This window comes from Hemitrygon akajei, chromosome 6, assembly GCF_048418815.1.
Source record: "Hemitrygon akajei chromosome 6, sHemAka1.3, whole genome shotgun sequence".
Taxonomy (NCBI): Eukaryota; Metazoa; Chordata; class Chondrichthyes; order Myliobatiformes; family Dasyatidae; genus Hemitrygon; species Hemitrygon akajei.
In genome coordinates this window covers 10789175-10807196 of record NC_133129.1, presented here as the reverse complement: position 1 = coordinate 10807196, position 18022 = coordinate 10789175, and the positions used below count along the sequence as shown (strand labels likewise).

Below are 18022 nucleotides of genomic sequence, written 5' to 3'. Positions count from 1 at the left end.
CTGGGTTTGGAAGGTGCTGTAAGTGTGGAGATGCTGGGTTTGGAAGGTGCATGTAAGTGTGGAGATGCTGGGTTTGGAAGGTGCTGTAAGTGTAGAGGTGCTGGGTTTGGAAGGTGCTGTAAGTGTAGAGATGCTGGGTTTGGAAGGTGCTGTAAGTGTGAGAGGTGTGGGTTTGGAAGGTGCTGTAAGTGTGGAGGTGCTGGGTTTGGAAGGTGCTGTAAGTGTGGAGGTGCTGGGTTTGGAAGGTGCTGTAAGTGTAGGAGGTGCTGGGTTTGGAAGGTGCTGTAAGTGTAGAGGTGCTGGGTTTGGAAGGTTGCTGTAAGTGTGGAGGTGCTGGGTTTGGAAGGTGCTGTAAGTGTAGAGAGTGCTGGGTTTGGAAGGTGCTGTAAGTGTGGAGGTGTGGGTTTGGAAGGTGCTGTAAGTGTGGAGGTGCTGGGTTTGGAAGGTGCTGTAAGTGTAGAGGTGCTGGGTTTGGAAGGTGCTGTAAGTGTAGAGGTGCTGGGTTTGGAAGGTGCTGTAAGTGTGGAGGTGCTGGGTTTTGGAAGGTGCTGTAAGTGTAGAGATGCTGGGTTTGGAAGGTTGCTGTAAGTGTAGGAGGTGCTGGGTTTGGAAGGTGCTGTAAGTGTGGAGATGCTGGGTTTGGAAGGTGCTGTAAGTGTAGAGGTGCTGGGTTTGGAAGGTGCTGTAAGTGTGGAGGTGCTGGGTTTGGAAGGTGCTGTAAGTGTGGAGGTGCTGGGTTTGGAAGGTGCTGTAAGTGTGGAGGTGCTGGGTTTGGAAGGTGCTGTAAGTGTAGAGGTGCTGGGTTTGGAAGGTGCTGTAAGTGTAGAGGTGCTGGGTTTGGAAGGTGCTGTAAGTGTGGAGGTGCTGGGTTTGGAAGGTGCTGTAAGTGTGTGAGGTGCTGGGTTTGGAAGGTGCTGTAAGTGTGGAGATGCTGGGTTTGGAAGGTGCTGTAAGTGTGGAGGTGCTGGGTTTGGAAGGTGCTGTAAGTGTGGAGGTGCTGGGTTTGGAAGGTGCTGTAAGTGTGAGGTGTGGGTTTGGAAGGTGCTGTAAGTGTAGAGGTGCTGGGTTTGGAAGGTGCTGTAAGTGAGGAGGTGCTGGGTTTGGAAGGTGCTGTAAGTGTGGAGGTGCTGGGTTTGGAAGGTGCTGTAAGTGTAGAGGTGCTGGGTTTGGAAGGTGCTGTAAGTGTGGAGGTGCTGGGTTTGGAAGGTGCTGTAAGTGTGGAGATGCTGGGTTTGGAAGGTGCTGTAAGTGTAGAGGTGCTGGGTTTGGAAGTGCTGTAAGGTGTAGAGGATGCTGGGTTTGGAAGGTGCTGTAAGTGTAGAGATGCTGGGTTTGGAAGGTGCTGTAAGTGTAGAGGTGCTGGGTTTGGAAGGTGCTGTAAGTGTAGGAGATGCTGGGTTTGGAAGGTGCTGTAAGTGTGGAGGTGCTGGGTTTGGAAGGTGCTGTAAGTGTGGAGAGTGCTGGGTTTGGAAGGTGCTGTAAGTGTGGAGATGCTGGGTTTGGAAGGAGCTGTAAGTGTGGAGGTGCTGGGTTTGGAAGGTGCTGTAAGTGTGGAGGATGCTGGGTTTGGAAGGTGCTGTAAGTGTGGAGATGCTGGGTTTGGAAGGTGCTGTAAGTGTGGAGGTGCTGGGTTTGGAAGGTGCTGTAAGTGTGGAGATGCTGGGTTTGGAAGGTGCTGTAAGTGTGGAGGTGCTGGGTTTGGAAGTTGCTGTAAGTGTAGAGGTGCTGGGTTTGGAAGGTGCTGTAAGTGTGGAGGGTGCTGGGTTTGGAAGGGTGCTGTAAGTGTAGAGTGTGCTGGGTTTTGGAAGGTGCTGTAAGTGTGGAGGTGCTGGGTTTGGAAGGTGCTGTAAGTGTGGAGGTGCTGGGTTTGGAAGGTGCTGTAAGTGTGGAGGTGTTGGTTTGGAAGGTGCTGTAAGTGTGGAGATGCTGGGTTAGGAAGGTGCTGTAAGTGTAGAGGTGCTGGGTTTGGAAGGTGCTGTAAGTGTGGAGGTGCTGGGTTTGGAAGGTGCTGTAAGTGTGGAGGTGCTGGGTTTGGAAGGTGCTGTAAGTGTGGAGGTGTGGGTTTGGAAGGTGCTGTAAGTGTGGAGGTGCTGGGTTTGGAAGGTGCTGTAAGTGTGGAGTGCTGGGTTTGGAAGGTGCTGTAAGTGTGGAGGTGTTGGGTTTGGAAGGTGCTGTAAGTGTGGAGATGCTGGGTTTGGAAGGTGCTGTAAGTGTAGAGGTGCTGGGTTTGGAAGGTGCTGTAAGTGTGGAGGTGCTGGGTTTGGAAGGTGCTGTAAGTGTGGAGGTGCTGGGTTTGGAAGGTGCTGTAAGTGTGGAGGTGCTGGGTTTGGAAGGTGCTGTAAGTGTGGAGGTGCTGGGTTTGGAAGGTGCTGTAAGTGTGGAGGTGCTGGGTTTGGAAGGTGCTGTAAGTGTGGAGGTGCTGGGTTTGGAAGGTGCTGTAAGTGTGGAGGTGTTGGGTTTGGAAGGTGCTGTAAGTGTGGAGATGCTGGGTTTGGAAGGTGCTGTAAGTGTAGAGGTGCTGGGTTTGGAAGGTGCTGTAAGTGTGGAGGTGCTGGGTTTGGAAGGTGCTGTAAGTGTGGAGGTGCTGGGTTTGGAAGGTGCTGTAAGTGTGGAGGTGTTGGGTTTTGGAAGGTGCTGTAAAGTGTGGAGATGCTGGGTTTGGAAGGTGCTGTAAGTGTGGAGGTGCTGGGTTTGAAGGTGCTGTAAGTGTGGAGGTGCTGGGTTTGGAAGGTGCTGTAAGTGTGGAGATGCTGGGTTTGGAAGGTGCTGTAAGTGTGGAGGTGCTGGGTTTGGAAGGTGCTGTAAGTGTGGAGGTGCTGGGTTTGGAAGGTGCTGTAAGTGTGGAGGTGCTGGGTTTGGAAGGTGCTGTAAGTGTGGAGGTGCTGGGTTTGGAAGGTGCTGTAAGTGTGGAGGTGCTGGGTTTGGAAGGTGCTGTAAGTGTGGAGATGCTGGGTTTGGAAGGTGCTGTAAGTGTAGAGGTGCTGGGTTTGGAAGGTGCTGTAAGTGTGGAGATGCTGGGTTTGGAAGGTGCTGTAAGTGTAGAGGTGCTGGGTTTGGAAGGTGCTGTAAGTGTGGAGGTGCTGGGTTTGGAAGGTGCTGTAAGTGTGGAGGTGCTGGGTTTGGAAGGTGCTGTAAGTGTGGAGGTGTTGGGTTTGGAAGGTGCTGTAAGTGTGGAGGTGCTGGGTTTGGAAGGTGCTGTAAGTGTGGAGGTGCTGGGTTTGGAAGGTGCTGTAAGTGTGGAGGTGTTGGGTTTGGAAGGTGCTGTAAGTGTGGAGATGCTGGGTTTGGAAGGTGCTGTAAGTGTAGAGGTGCTGGGTTTGGAAGGTGCTGTAAGTGTGGAGGTGCTGGGTTCGGAAGGTGCTGTAAGTGTGGAGGTGCTGGGTTTGGAAGGTGCTGTAAGTGTGGAGATGCTGGGTTTGGAAGGTGCTGTAAGTGTGGAGGTGCTGGGTTTGGAAGGTGCTGTAAGTGTAGAGGTGCTGGGTTTGGAAGGTGCTGTAAGTGTAGAGGTGCTGGGTTTGGAAGGTGCTGTAAGTGTGGAGATGCTGGGTTTGGAAGGTGCTGTAAGTGTAGAGATGCTGGGTTTGGAAGGTGCTGTAAGTGTAGAGGTGCTGGGTTTGGAAGGTGCTGTAAGTGTGGAGGTGCTGGGTTTGGAAGGTGCTGTAAGTGTGGAGGTGCTGGGTTTGGAAGGTGCTGTAAGTGTAGAGGTGCTGGGTTTGGAAGGTGCTGTAAGTGTGGAGGTGCTGGGTTTGGAAGGTGCTGTAAGTGTAGAGGTGCTGGGTTTGGAAGGTGCTGTAAGTGTGGAGATGCTGGGTTTGGAAGGTGCTGTAAGTGTGGAGGATGCTGGGTTTGGAAGGTGCTGTAAGTGTAGAGGTGCTGGGGTTTGGAAGGTGCTGTAAGTGTAGAGGTGCTGGGTTTGGAAGGTGCTGTAAGTGTGGAGATGCTGGGTTTGGAAGGTGCTGTAAGTGTAGAGGTGCTGGGTTTGGAAGGTGCTGTAAGTGTAGAGGTGCTGGGTTTGGAAGGTGCTGTAAGTGTGGAGGATGCTGGGTTTGGAAGGTGCTGTAAGTGTAGAGGTGCTGGGTTTGGAAGGTGCTGTAAGTGTAGAGGTGCTGGGTTTGGAAGGTGCTGTAAGTGTAGAGATGCTGGGTGTGGAAGGTGCTGTAAGTGTGGAGGTGCTGGGTTTGGAAGGTGCTGTAAGTGTAGAGGTGCTGGGTTTGGAAGGTGCTGTAAGTGTGGAGGTGCTGGGTTTGGAAGGTGCTGTAAGTGTAGAGGTGCTGGGTTTGGAAGGTGCTGTAAGTGTGGAGGTGCTGGGTTTGGAAGGTGCTGTAAGTGTAGAGGTGCTGGGTTTGGAAGGTGCTGTAAGTGTGGAGGTGCTGGGTTTGGAAGGTGCTGTAAGTGTGGAGATGCTGGGTTTGGAAGGTGCTGTAAGTGTGGAGATGCTGGGTTTGGAAGGTGCTGTAAGTGTAGAGGAGCTGGGTTTGGAAGGTGCTGTAAGTGTAGAGGATGCTGGGTTTGGAAGGTGCTGTAAGTGTGGAGGTGTTGGGTTTGGAAGGTGCTGTAAGTGTGGAGGTGCTGGGTTTGGAAGGTGCTGTAAGTGTGGAGGTGCTGGGTTTGGAAGGTGCTGTAAGTGAGAGGTGCTGGGTTTGGAAGGTGCTGTAAGTGTAGAGGTGCTGGGTTTGGAAGGTGCTGTAAGTGTGGAGGTGCTGGGTTTGGAAGGTGCTGTAAGTGTAGAGATGCTGGGTTTGGAAGGTGCTGTAAGTGTAGAGATGCTGGGTTTGGAAGGTGCTGTAAGTGTGGAGATGCTGGGTTTGGAAGGTGCTGTAAGTGTGAGGTGCTGGGTTTGGAAGGTGCTGTAAGTGTGGAGGTGCTGGGTTTGGAAGGGTGCTGTAAGTGTGGAGGTGCTGGGTTTGGAAGGTGCTGTAAGTGTGGAGGTGCTGGGTTTGGAAGGTGCTGTAAGTGTAGAGGTGCTGGGTTTGGAAGGTGCTGTAAGTGTAGAGGTGCTGGGTTTGGAAGGTGCTGTAAGTGTGGAGGTGCTGGGTTTGGAAGGTGCTGTAAGTGTGGAGGTGCTGGGTTTGGAAGGTGCTGTAAGTGTGGAGATGCTGGGTTTGGAAGGTGCTGTAAGTGTGGAGGTGCTGGGTTTGGAAGGTGCTGTAAGTGTGGAGGTGCTGGGTTTGGAAGGTGCTGTAAGTGTAGAGGTGCTGGGTTTGGAAGGTGCTGTAAGTGTGGAGGTGCTGGGTTTGGAAGGTGCTGTAAGTGTGGAGGTGCTGGGTTTGGAAGGTGCTGTAAGTGTAGAGGTGCTGGGTTTGGAAGGTGCTGTAAGTGTGGAGGTGCTGGGTTTGGAAGGTGCTGTAAGTGTGGAGATGCTGGGTTTGGAAGGTGCTGTAAGTGTGGAGGTGCTGGGTTTGGAAGGTGCTGTAAGTGTGGAGATGCTGGGTTTGGAAGGTGCTGTAAGTGTGGAGGATGCTGGTTTGGAAGGTGCTGTAAGTGTGGAGGTGCTGGGTTTGGAAGGTGCTGTAAGTGTGGAGATGCTGGGTTTGGAAGGTGCTGTAAGTGTGGAGATGCTGGTTTGGAAGGTGCTGTAAGTGTGGAGGTGCTGGGTTTGGAAGGTGCTGTAAGTGTGGAGATGCTGGGTTTGGAAGGTGCTGTAAGTGTGGAGGTGCTGGGTTTGGAAGTTGCTGTAAGTGTAGAGGTGCTGGGTTTGGAAGGTGCTGTAAGTGTGGAGGTGCTGGGTTTGGAAGGTGCTGTAAGTGTAGAGGTGCTGGGTTTGGAAGGTGCTGTAAGTGTGGAGGTGCTGGGTTTGGAAGGTGCTGTAAGTGTGGAGGTGCTGGGTTTGGAAGGTGCTGTAAGTGTGGAGGTGTTGGGTTTGGAAGGTGCTGTAAGTGTGGAGATGCTGGGTTTGGAAGGTGCTGTAAGTGTAGAGGTGCTGGGTTTGGAAGGTGCTGTAAGTGTGGAGGTGCTGGGTTTGGAAGGTGCTGTAAGTGTGGAGGTGCTGGGTTTGGAAGGTGCTGTAAGTGTGGAGGTGTTGGGTTTGGAAGGTGCTGTAAGTGTGGAGGTGCTGGGTTTGGAAGGTGCTGTAAGTGTGGAGGTGCTGGGTTTGGAAGGTGCTGTAAGTGTGGAGGTGTTGGGTTTGGAAGGTGCTGTAAGTGTGGAGATGCTGGGTTTGGAAGGTGCTGTAAGTGTGGAGGTGCTGGGTTTGGAAGGTGCTGTAAGTGTGGAGGTGCTGGGTTTGGAAGGTGCTGTAAGTGTGGAGATGCTGGGTTTGGAAGGTGCTGTAAGTGTGGAGGTGCTGGGTTTGGAAGGTGCTGTAAGTGTGGAGGTGCTGGGTTTGGAATGTGCTGTAAGTGTGGAGGTGCTGGTTTGGAAGGTGCTGTAAGTGTGGAGGTGCTGGGTTTGGAAGGTGCTGTAAGTGTGGAGGTGCTGGGTTTGGAAGGTGCTGTAAGTGTGGAGATGCTGGGTTTGGAAGGTGCTGTAAGTGTAGAGGTGCTGGGTTTGGAAGGTGCTGTAAGTGTGGAGATGCTGGGTTTGGAAGGTGCTGTAAGTGTAGAGGTGCTGGGTTTGGAAGGTGCTGTAAGTGTGGAGGTGCTGGGTTTGGAAGGTGCTGTAAGTGTGGAGGTGCTGGGTTTGGAAGGTGCTGTAAGTGTGGAGGTGTTGGGTTTGGAAGGTGCTGTAAGTGTGGAGGTGCTGGGTTTGGAAGGTGCTGTAAGTGTGGAGGTGCTGGGTTTGGAAGGTGCTGTAAGTGTGGAGGTGTTGGGTTTGGAAGGTGCTGTAAGTGTGTAGATGCTGGGTTTGGAAGGTGCTGTAAGTGTAGAGGTGCTGGGTTTGGAAGGTGCTGTAAGTGTGGAGGTGCTGGGTTTGGAAGGTGCTGTAAGTGTGGAGGTGCTGGGTTTGGAAGGTGCTGTAAGTGTGGAGGTGCTGGGTTTGGAAGGTGCTGTAAGTGTGGAGGTGCTGGGTTTGGAAGGTGCTGTAAGTGTGGAGGTGCTGGGTTTGGAAGGTGCTGTAAGTGTGGAGGTGCTGGGTTTGGAAGGTGCTGTAAGTGTGGAGGTGTGGGTTTGGAAGGTGCTGTAAGTGTGGAGATGCTGGGTTTGGAAGGTGCTGTAAGTGTAGAGGTGCTGGGTTTGGAAGGTGCTGTAAGTGTGGAGGTGCTGGGTTTGGAAGGTGCTGTAAGTGTGGAGGTGCTGGGTTTGGAAGGTGCTGTAAGTGTGGAGGTGTTGGGTTTGGGAAGGTGCTGTAAGTGTGGAGATGCTGGGTTTGGAAGGTGCTGTAAGTGTGAGGTGCTGGGTTTGGAAGGTGCTGTAAGTGTGGAGGTGCTGGGTTTGGAAGGTGCTGTAAGTGTGGAGATGCTGGGTTTGGAAGGTGCTGTAAGTGTGGAGGTGCTGGGTTTGGAAGGTGCTGTAAGTGTGAGGTGCTGGGTTTGGAAGGTGCTGTAAGTGTAGAGGTGCTGGGTTTGGAAGGTGCTGTAAGTGTAGAGGTGCTGGGTTTGGAAGGTGCTGTAAGTGTAGAGGTGCTGGGTTTGGAAGGTGCTGTAAGTGTAGAGATGCTGGTTTGGAAGGTGCTGAAAGTGTAGAGGTGCTGGGTTTGGAAGGTGCTGTAAGTGTAGAGGTGCTGGGTTTGGAAGGTGCTGTAAGTGTGGAGATGCTGGGTTTGGAAGGTGCTGTAAGTGTAGAGGTGCTGTGTTTGGAAGGTGCTGTAAGTGTAGAGATGCTGGGTTTGGAAGGTGCTGTAAGTGTGGAGATTGCTGGGTTTGGAAGGTGCTTTAAGTGTAGAGGTGCTGGGTTTGGAAGGTGCTGTAAGTGTGGAGATGCTGGGTTTGGAAGGTGCTGTAAGTGTAGAGGTGCTGGGTTTGGAAGGTGCTGTAAGTGTAGAGGTGCTGGGTTTGGAAGGTGCTGTAAGTGTGGAGGTGCTGGGTTTGGAAGGTGCTGTAAGTGTAGAGGTGCTGGGTTGGAAGGTGCTGTAAGTGTAGAGGTGCTGGGTTTGGAAGGTGCTGTAAGTGTGGAGGTGCTGGGTTTGGAAGGTGCTGTAAGTGTGGAGATGCTGGGTTTGGAAGGTGCTGTAAGTGTAGAGGTGCTGGGTTTGGAAGGTGCTGTAAGTGTGGAGATGCTGGGTTTGGAAGGTGCTGTAAGTGTAGAGGTGCTGGGTTTGGAAGGTGCTGTAAGTGTGGAGATGCTGGGTTTTGGAAGGTGCTGTAAGTGTAGAGGTGCTGGGCTTGGAAGGTGCTGTAAGTGTGGAGGTGCTGGGTTTGGAAGGTGCTGTAAGTGTAGAGGTGCTGGGTTTGGAAGGTGCTGTAAGTGTGAGGTGCTGGGTTTGGAAGGTGCTGTAAGTGTGGAGGTGCTGGGTTTGGAAGGTGCTGTAAGTGTGGAGGTGCTGGGTTTGGAAGGTGCTGTAAGTGTAGAGGTGCTGGGTTTGGAAGGTGCTGTAAATGTGGAGATGCTGGGTTTGGAAGGTGCTGTAAGTGTGGAGATGCTGGGTTTGGAAGGTGCTGTAAGTGTGGAGATGCTGGGTTTGGAAGGTGCTGTAAGTGTAGAGGTGCTGGGTTTGGAAGGTGCTGTAAGTGTGGAGATGCTGGGTTTGTAAGGTGCTGTAAGTGTAGAGGTGCTGGGTTTGGCAGGTGCTGTAAGTGTGGAGATGCTGGGTTTGTAAGGTGCTGTAAGTGTAGAGGTGCTGGGTTTGGAAGGTGCTGTAAGTGTAGAGATGCTGGGTTTGGAAGGTGCTGTAAGTGTAGAGGTCGTGGTTTTGGTATTCTCTAAGCAGTCTTATGATTTGCAACAATGCATCAATAACTATTGGAAAAGCAATTATCTCACTGTGAGGAAAGCTGACACTGCAAAAGCTGAATTGTGACCTGATGGAGGTTTATGAGGCATAGATAATGTAAACAGACCGACTCTTCTTAGAAATGTCAAACATTAGAGGGCATAGCTTTAAGTTGAGAGGGAGAAAGTTTAGAAAATAGAATGTAGACACTACAGCACAGGCCTACTCCCAAGATCAGCCTAACCTCCCCTTCCCAGATCACCGTCCATCTTTCTTTCATACACTTACCTATCAAACATTCTCTTAAATGTCCCCAACATAGTATCTGCCTTCACACCAGCCTTGGCAGTGCGCTGCACGTACTCCGTGTAAAAGAAAACTTACGTTGACACCCTCCCCCAACTCCAGCATGAGTAGTCCCAAGCCCAGCTGTGAAAGGAGGACGGTGGACAAGCAGCTAGCAACCTCACCCACTAAAAACCCCACACTACAGAAATGGCAACAGGAGCTCCAAAGACAGCATCCCTGGGAAGGAAGGATCTTCATCTAGAAGATGGGCTACAACTGGGGGACAACTTGAAAGGCTAGCCCAGGACTAAGGACTCTGGCGAGATACTGTTTTGTCCCAGTGGGGTGATGGATTAACATAGAACATAGAATAGTACAGCACATTACAGGCCCTTCAGCCCACAATGTTGTGCCCCCTCAAACCCTGCCTCCCTTATAACTCCCCACCTTAAATTCCTCCATATACCTGTCTAGGAGTCTCTTAAACTTCACTAGTGTATCTGCCTCCACCACTGACTCAGGCAGTGCATTCCACGCACCAACCACTCTCTGAGTGAAAAACCTTCCTCTAATATCCCCCTTGAACTTCCCTCCCCTTACCTTAAAGCCATGTCCTCTTGTACTGAGCAGTGGTGCCCCTGGGGAAGAGGCGCTGGCTGTCCACTCTGTCTATTCCTCTTAATATCTTGTACACCTCTATCATGTCTCCTCTCATCCTCCTCTCCAAAGAGTAAAGCCCTAGCTCCCTTAATCTCTGATCATAATCCATACTCTCTAAACCAGGCAGCATCCTGGTAAATGTCCTCTGTACCCTTTCCAATACTTCCACATCCTTCCTATAGTGCGGCGACCAGAACTGGACACAGTACTCCAAGTGTGGCCTAACTAGAGTTTTATAGAGCTGCATCATTACATCGCGTCTCTTAAACTCTATCCCTCGACTTATGAAGCTAACACCCCATAAGCTTTCTTAACTACCCTATCTACCTGTGAGGCAACTTTCAGGGATCTGTGGACATGTACCCCCAGATCCCTCTGCTCCTCTACACTACCAAGTATCCTGCCATTTACTTTGTACTCTGCCTTGGAGTTTGTCCTTCCAAAGTGTACCACCTCACACTTCTCCAGGTTGAACTCCATCTGCCACTTCTTAGCCCACTTCTTAAGTAAGTGGGCTGACATCCCCCCCCTTAACTTTCCTCCCATATATCTTAAAGTTACGCCTTTTATGTTGGCCAGTTTTACCCCGGGGAAAAAAGTCTCTGGCTGTCCACTCAAACTATGCACCCTATCATCTTGTACCCCTCTATCAGGCAAACTCTTTTTAATAGAGATTTGGAAGATAAGGGTAGGGATAGGTGTCTGGAACGAGCTGCCAGGGAAGGTACTGGAAGCAGATAGAATAGCAACATCCAGGAGGGGGTTCGACAGGCACAGGGAGAGCGAAGGTACTACTGTGAGCTGGGGAGTGAATTCCAAGATTTAAACCAGTGACAATGAAGGGAAGATGATGTCTTTCAAGTCAGAATGGTGTATGATTTGGAGGGGAATCTGTGGGTGGTGCTATTCCCACGCATCTGCAGTCATAGTCCTTTAGATAGTTGAGGTCAGGAGATACTTTGGAAGTAGTCATGGGGAGTCAGGTGTATTTAAGGGGAACATGAGGGGCAAGTTCTTCACTCAGAGGGTGGTGCGAGTTGGAACGAGCTGCCAGAGCAAGTGGTGGACACGTGTTTGACTGCAATGTTTAAGAGAAGTTTGGATGTATGTGAATGGGAGGGGCATGGTCCAGGTGAGGGCAGATGGAACCAGGCAGAATAGGAGTTCGGCATGGACTAGATGGGCCAGTTTCTCACTGTCAGTGTAGGAAGTGCAATTCTCAGGCAGCCACAGCCTACACTGGTGGATCAGTAACTTTAAATTCTCACTGCTCACACCGGCATTTGGGGCGATAGCTTTGAAGCCCTTACCTTTCAACCACTTTTCAGCAGACATCTGCATGGCATCCCTCTGCTTACTGTAGAACTCAATCACTCTATCAGGGAAAGAATGGACAGAAAGACAGTTCAAGATCAGTCACTGGTGCAGTAACATGTTGCATTTATTTTAGGCGCTACAGTGAGGCGGGTTCGATTGCACTGCTGCCTGTAAGGAATTTGTATATTCTCCTCATGTCTGTGTGCTCTGCTTTCCCCCCCATTCCAAACAGGTACGGATTAGGGAGTGCTGGGCAAGCTAGTCTGGCACGGAAACGTGATCCACAGACGCTGCCTGACCCATTAGGTTCTTCCAGCTGATTCTTTTTTGCAGGGAAGTTAATTTCGCTGTGTTAAAGGAATAGTCAGAAGAAAGTAGTGTCATGCTAAAACAATGGCAACGACACAGTCAGCAAAGTAATTCCCACCACTGTCCGCCCGGAGTTTCTCCTTTCTCCCCGTGACCACCGGGGTTTCCTCTCAGGGCTCTGGTCTCCTCCCACATTCCAAAGATATGGGGTAACTGGTCTCATGGGTGCAAATGGGCAGCGTTGTCTTGTTGGACCAGAAGGGCAGGTCACTGTACTGCATCTCAAAATAAAAAATACTTTGAAGTTCACTAAAAACTAACATCTTCTGTTAGTTGCTCTCAGTTCTCATCTGTGAGATGCCGCCTCTGTGCAATTGCATTGAGTAAATTTGGGTGAGACACTAGTGTAGTGGCTAGCATGACACTAACACAGCGACATCGACCAAGGCTCAGTTCCTGCCACTCTCTCTGAGGAGTTTGTTACTGTTTTGTATCTGTAAATAAAATGAAAATTAAAAAAAAAAAATCATGGCTTGGAAATCACAAATTATTTTATGGCTAATACAAATGGGCATAATTTGAAGATGATTAGAGGAAAGTATAGGGGGTGGGAGGATGTCAGAGGCAAGACCTTTAGAGTACTTCAGTTGAAATAGTCCCAGATTCTAACTGCAGAGACCCAACAACAACCTTCTTCCAACTTGCAGTGCATTACGAGTTGTCGGACTTACACAAGGGGCCACTCGAGGAACGGGAAATGCTCAATTTAGAACAGGGGTTGCCAATATTTTTTACACCTTGGACCAAGCAAGGGGTCCATGAGCCCCGGGCTGCGAACCCGTAATTTCAAACAAAGAATATTACAGCAGCAGTATGTGGAGCACACTGCCAGGGGTGGCGTAGAGGCAGATATACTAGGGCATTTAAGAAACTCTTGGATAGACACTTGGATGATAGAAAAATGGAGGGCTATGTAGGAAGGAAGGGCTAGATTGATTTTGGAGTAGGTTAAAAGGTCAGCACAATATTGTGGGCCGAAGGGCCTTTACTGTCCTGTAATGTTGTGTGTTCTAAATTGAACATTTATCATTCCTCATGGGGTCCCTTGTGAAAGACGGACAACTTGTAATACAGTGCAAACTGGAAGAGGGTTACTGAGGATCTATGGAGTTAGAATATGGGACTGTCTCAACTCTCTCTGAACATTCATGCAAACGGAAAGGGGGACCAAAGAGAGAGCAAGAGTGTGAAAAGATGAAGGAAAAGGGAAAAATAGTCATTCTTTAGTACAAGCTCCCACTGCCTATTAAATGCTCCCAGAGGCGTGTATTTAAATAGCCTCTGACAACCAAGTCTTTCCTGTGTGGCTCAGCTACTAAGCCTGATGAACCGTTTCTACTGACAGGAGAAGGGGCAAAGGCAGTTTACTGGCCCCTTAAAACCAGTCGCTTCAGGCAGATGGGGCTTGTCAGCCGTGGTTAGCAGCTCATCTGTGAGAAGGAAAATTCTGATCTCAAACCTCTGCTGCCTTGCGGGCGTACCCCTCATGGGGAAGGCTTTGGGAGTAAACCCCGAGGGAAAATCTGGAGCTGGAGTCCCTAAGGCAGTCCTACGCTGACTGGCCACTCCTGCGACACTGCCGGTACCAAACTGTATCGGGCTCAGCCGTTCCTTCGGGTTAATCAGATGCACGAAGAGGAGCCTGCTACATGGGCAACAGCTTGCTCCCCGTATCGTACTGCCCTGGCTTGTGTATCTAGACAACTAGGATGCATTATCCATGGTCAACCCTGACCAACGGAGGCCTCAGACAGTACACGAGAAACACAAGAAGTCAGCTCTCATCCGACCTCACTCCAAAGAGTGAGTCACCTCCTTCTACCTTAGGCCACAAACTTATCAATCATCCCGATGAGTTATTAACTTCGAACTTTCTGCATTATCATGCAAAGAGTTGACCTGCATCTGCATGTAACGAGAGCTGTATAACTCATCTCCTTCTACCTTAGGCCACGAACTTATCAATCACCCATCTGTGGACACTTTCTGGAGGTCCATCCGTATGCTCCACAACCGCTGGACAAAGTGTGTAAATGTAGGAAGGGACTATGCTGAAAAATAAATGTGTTAGGTTTTCTAAAATCGACTCCTTCTACCTTAGGCCACGAACTTATCAATCACTCCGCGTACAGAGATTGACTGTATGTCCATAAAGTGACAGCAGGCTCTACAGAAAGGGACTGGCAATGAAGTAGTGGTGGCTGGGGGTGTGACGGGGCGGTTAGTGGGTGGAAGTGCTGAACAGCCTTACTGCTTGGGGAAAGTAACTGCTTTTGTGAGTCTGGTGCTCCTGAAGTGGATGCTACACAGACTCCGTTTGGGAATTCATGCTCACCATTAACAAAGTAGGACTCTGATTTAACTGCAGATTAGAATTCCCAGTTGCTGTGGTGGCATTTGACTCACTCGTTAATCCAGGACTCAAGATAACTAATATGGTAGAGTAACCACATTTCTTTTATAAATTATTGCAGTGGTTTCAATCCAAGAGCGAACTACTTAATACAAAAACACTGCAGGATGTCTGGGAATCAAAAAAGTTGGCACAGAAATGCAAGAATATCAACAGATACAGATATTTTTTCCAAATCACTTTGACCCCTGCCATCAGGCAGGAGGTAGTGTAACATTAAGGAAAGGACTATTGGGGTGGGAAACAGATTTCCAAACCCCCTGGCCACCACCCAGGTCTCAAGCACCTGTAGTGTTACACTGCTTACCTTTTTAACTTGTGCTGTAAATGCACCTCATGCTGAACGTCAGTCTTCCAAAATATATCTGATTAGTATCTAATTTATTTGTGGTAATATTAAAGTGTTGTGGGTGAGCTATATGTACTGTGTCCTGCCTTGGTCCAGAGGAACATTGTTTCGTTTACTGGTATACAGATGAATGACAATAAACAAACTGGAAATGCAGGTCAGCTCTGCTCTTTTGGTTTCTCAGCTCTCTGGGCCACTGGGACACAGTCAGCAACGTCTGCCTGTTGGGGATGTTATCCCACCTGTTGCCCCCAATAATCAGATCTACCCAAGAAGCAGAAAGAGGATTGAGTTATTGGAATAGAATTGTGAGCAAGATTACCAAGCTTATGATTTGGAGCACCCAAAATGGACTGAATGGCCTTCCTCCCAGTTCACCCGTGTCATTCTGTAACAAGGCCACGGTAGAGTAGCAGTTTGCGTGGTACTATTACAGCTTGGGGAATTGGAGTTTGGGGTTCAATCGCGGCATTCTCCGTAAAGAGTCTCTGTGGAATGTGTGGGATTTCTTCGGGTGCTCCAGTTTTCTCCCACAGTCCAAAGAACTGGGTAGGTTAACTAGTCATTGTAAGTTGTCCTGTGATTAGGTTAGCTAAGTTACAGTAAAATTGGGGCTGTCGGGAGTTGCTGGGTGGCTCAAAGGGCCAGAAGGGCCTCTTCCACTCTGTATTTTTAAATGAATTAACTAAATAAATAATGTACCCCATCTTGGAGCACACTCAGAGGTTATACAGTACTGTATATTAATCCTGGCTAATTAATCCACTCCAGTGATATTTCATTGTAAATTAACCAAATCTTTCCTCAGCTTTTCTTCCAACTTCCTTTTGAAGCTAATGTCCTTAAGGAAATGAAACCCAATGGTCTGGCCTAACTGCCCACAGAAGTAGTTTAAGTCAAAGTAGTCAAAGCAGATTTATTACCAAAGTTCGTATATGTCACTACGTAAACACAAGAGGTCTGCAGATGCTGTAAATCCTGAGTAATAATGCTACAGGGACTCAGCAGGTGCAGGAGCATCTACTGTATGGAAAGGAATAAAGAGTCAACATTTTGGGCTGAGATCCTTCATCAGGACACCATATACTAACTTGAGATTCATGTCCTTGCAGACATTTACAGGAAACCTGCAATAGGACCACAACCTCGTCATCGGGTTTGAAGGCTTGTGTGCCTCAATGACCAGGAGAGCCAGAGTCAGGGCTTTATGCCTTGGCTGTTGTTCGGGTCAAAGGGTAAAAGCCAGACTATGAGTGGTCTACCAGTCCTCCAGGTTCGGGGGCTCAGCTCAGGGCCAATAACTGACCAGTAGAACAAAACTGTTATGGAAACAGCAATGAAGAATCCTTCTACATCTGAGTGTGACGGTATTCCTGAGTCTCCACCTGGGACCTGTGTGAGTGAGAGTGAACTACCGGGGCAATGAAGGGAGCCCTGAACACCACCAGAGATGGAGGCCCTTCATTGCTGCCCCACACGCCAGTGGCATAATGCGCAGAGAATTTACAGGGAAAAGCATTTAGTTATTAACTGGTCCCTTAGATTCAATGTGGACTCTAAAAGCTGCATTGCTAGCGATTTTCAAATCCTGGAGTGAATAAGGTAAAATAAAGCATTTGAATCACTATTCCAGTCCCATTTCAAGATGTTAGTCAAGGATGTAGATGTTACGAGAAAACCTTTACCTGTCAACGTGTGCCAGAAAGCCACTCTGTCCCCACTGCTGAAGCAGCTCAGAAACCAGGATCTACAATAGAACAGAGACAAGGAGGAATTTCTTTTGAGCCAGAGTAGTGAATCTGTAGAATTCATTGCCACAGACAGCTGTGGTGGACAAGTCATTGGGTATATTTAAAAAGGAGGTTGATTCTTGATTACTCAGGGTATCAAAGGTTATGGGGAAAATACAGCAGAATGGGGTTCAGAGGAAAAAATCAGTCAGCCATGATCGACTGACAGAGCTGACATGATGGGCTGAATGGCCTAACTCTTCTCCTATGTCTTACGGTCTTATCAGGTAACACTAGCAGATGAAAGATATTCTCTGCAATATTTGGCTGTGAATGCCATGGGAATGGGTAGGCTGGTGGTTCACAGTGTTAGTGCCCAAATCCTATCAGTTGCCGATTAATTACTTTTTATAGTAGTTGTGATGAGATTTTCTAGACACAGAATTCTATACATTGGAAATGTATTCATTCCATTTAATCAGGAATTCGTAAAAATGTTGAGCTGAAACTGGTGTGATGGAGAAAATTCTTCAAGAATTTGATTATTTATCATAAAAAACCGTGTATAATTTGACATTGAGAGCTCTTGGAAAGGGTTAGAGCATTAAATGAAGTGACTTATACAGTAGTGTAAAATATACCACTCAGTCATTGACAAAATTAAGCATGGTAGAATTCCTGGATAATTATTCAAGGTGTTCACATTTTACACAATTTAACCCAATGCAATTTGGTGTGAAGAGGTTGATTGAGTACTTCAGAAAAGGAAGTCATTAGAATACACTATAGTCCTCACTAAGGAGTCAGTGGTGGTAAGGGTGAACAGCTTCAAGTTCCCGGGCATCAACATCTCAGACGATCAAGTTCCCGGGCATCAACATCTCAGACGGTCAAGTTCCCAGGCATCAACATCTCAGACGGTCAAGTTCCCGGGCAACAACATCTCAGACGATCAAGTTCCCGGGCAACAATATCTCAGACGATCAAGTTCCCGGGCATCAACATCTCAGACGGTCAAGTTCCCAGGCATCAACATCTCAGACGGTCAAGTTCCCGGGCAACAACATCTCAGACGGTCAAGTTCCCAGGCATCAACATCTCAGACGGTCAAGTTCCTGGGCATCAACATCTCAGACGGTCAAGTTCCCGGGCATCAACATCTCAGACGATCAAGTTCCCGGGCATCAACATCTCAGACGATCAAGTTCCCAGGCATCAACATCTCAGACGGTCAAGTTCCCGGGCAACAACATCTCAGATTATCAAGTTCCCAGGCATCAACATCTCAGACGATCAAGTTCCCGGGCATCAACATCTCAGACGGTCAAGTTCCCGGGCATCAACATCTCAGACGATCAAGTTCCTGGGCAACAATATCTCAAGGGACCTAACCTGAGTTCAGTACATCAATGCAATCAGCAATGACTCTACTTCAATAGTAGTTTGAGATTTGGTATGTTGACAAGGCTCTTGAAAAGTTCAATAGATATGCTGTGGAGAGCATTCTCACTGGTTGTATCACAGCTTTGTATGAAGCCTCCAACGCACAGGGTTGTAGACTCAGCCAGCTCTATCATGAGGAAATCATCAAGGAAATCTTTAAGAGGCGATGTCATCCATCATTAAGAACCATCTGGGCATGCCTTCTTGTTAATACCACTGGGGAGGAGGTACACAAGTGAAGCAGTGACTTGATAGAGGTATTCAAGATGATAAGAGGCATAGGTTGAGTGGATAGCCAAGTAGAAATGGCTAATATGAAGGAGAAAAATTTTCAAGTGATCGGAGGAAAGAATACGAAAATATCAGAGGTACATTCTTTATACAAAAGTGTGTGTGTGTTTGTGTGTTTAAGAAACTCTTAGATTGGCACATGGGTGATAGAATAGATGGAGGCCTATGTGGCAGGGAAGGGTTAGTTCTCTTGGAGTAGGTTAAAAGTTTGGCACAAAATTGTGGGCCAAGGCTTGTAATGTGCTGTAATGCTCTATGTTCTATAATTTCTAATGATCTTGTCTGCTGCCCTTCTATTTCCCACCTTAAAACCTACCTTCTGTACAAGGCTCCTGATCATCTGCCCTAATATCCCCTTACGTGGATTGGGGTAAAAACTGTTTGTTAAGAATCTTCCTGTTAACTTTGTGACAT

General features: G+C 48.7%; 1 protein-coding gene across 4 annotated transcripts in view; it reads right to left on the bottom strand.

The window, feature by feature from the left end:
• The window catches only part of aadat (aminoadipate aminotransferase), a 112257-nt gene that overhangs the window by 28293 nt on the left and 65942 nt on the right, over positions 1 to 18022 (bottom strand). For all 4 annotated transcript variants that reach the window (XM_073047873.1, XM_073047874.1, XM_073047872.1 and 1 more), the window contains exons 10-11: positions 15830 to 15891; positions 11007 to 11071 (exon numbers count right to left, since the gene is read on the bottom strand). In XM_073047873.1, coding sequence (XP_072903974.1) covers positions 11007 to 11071; positions 15830 to 15891 — 127 coding nt within the window. The remainder of the gene's footprint in view (positions 1 to 11006; positions 11072 to 15829; positions 15892 to 18022) is intronic.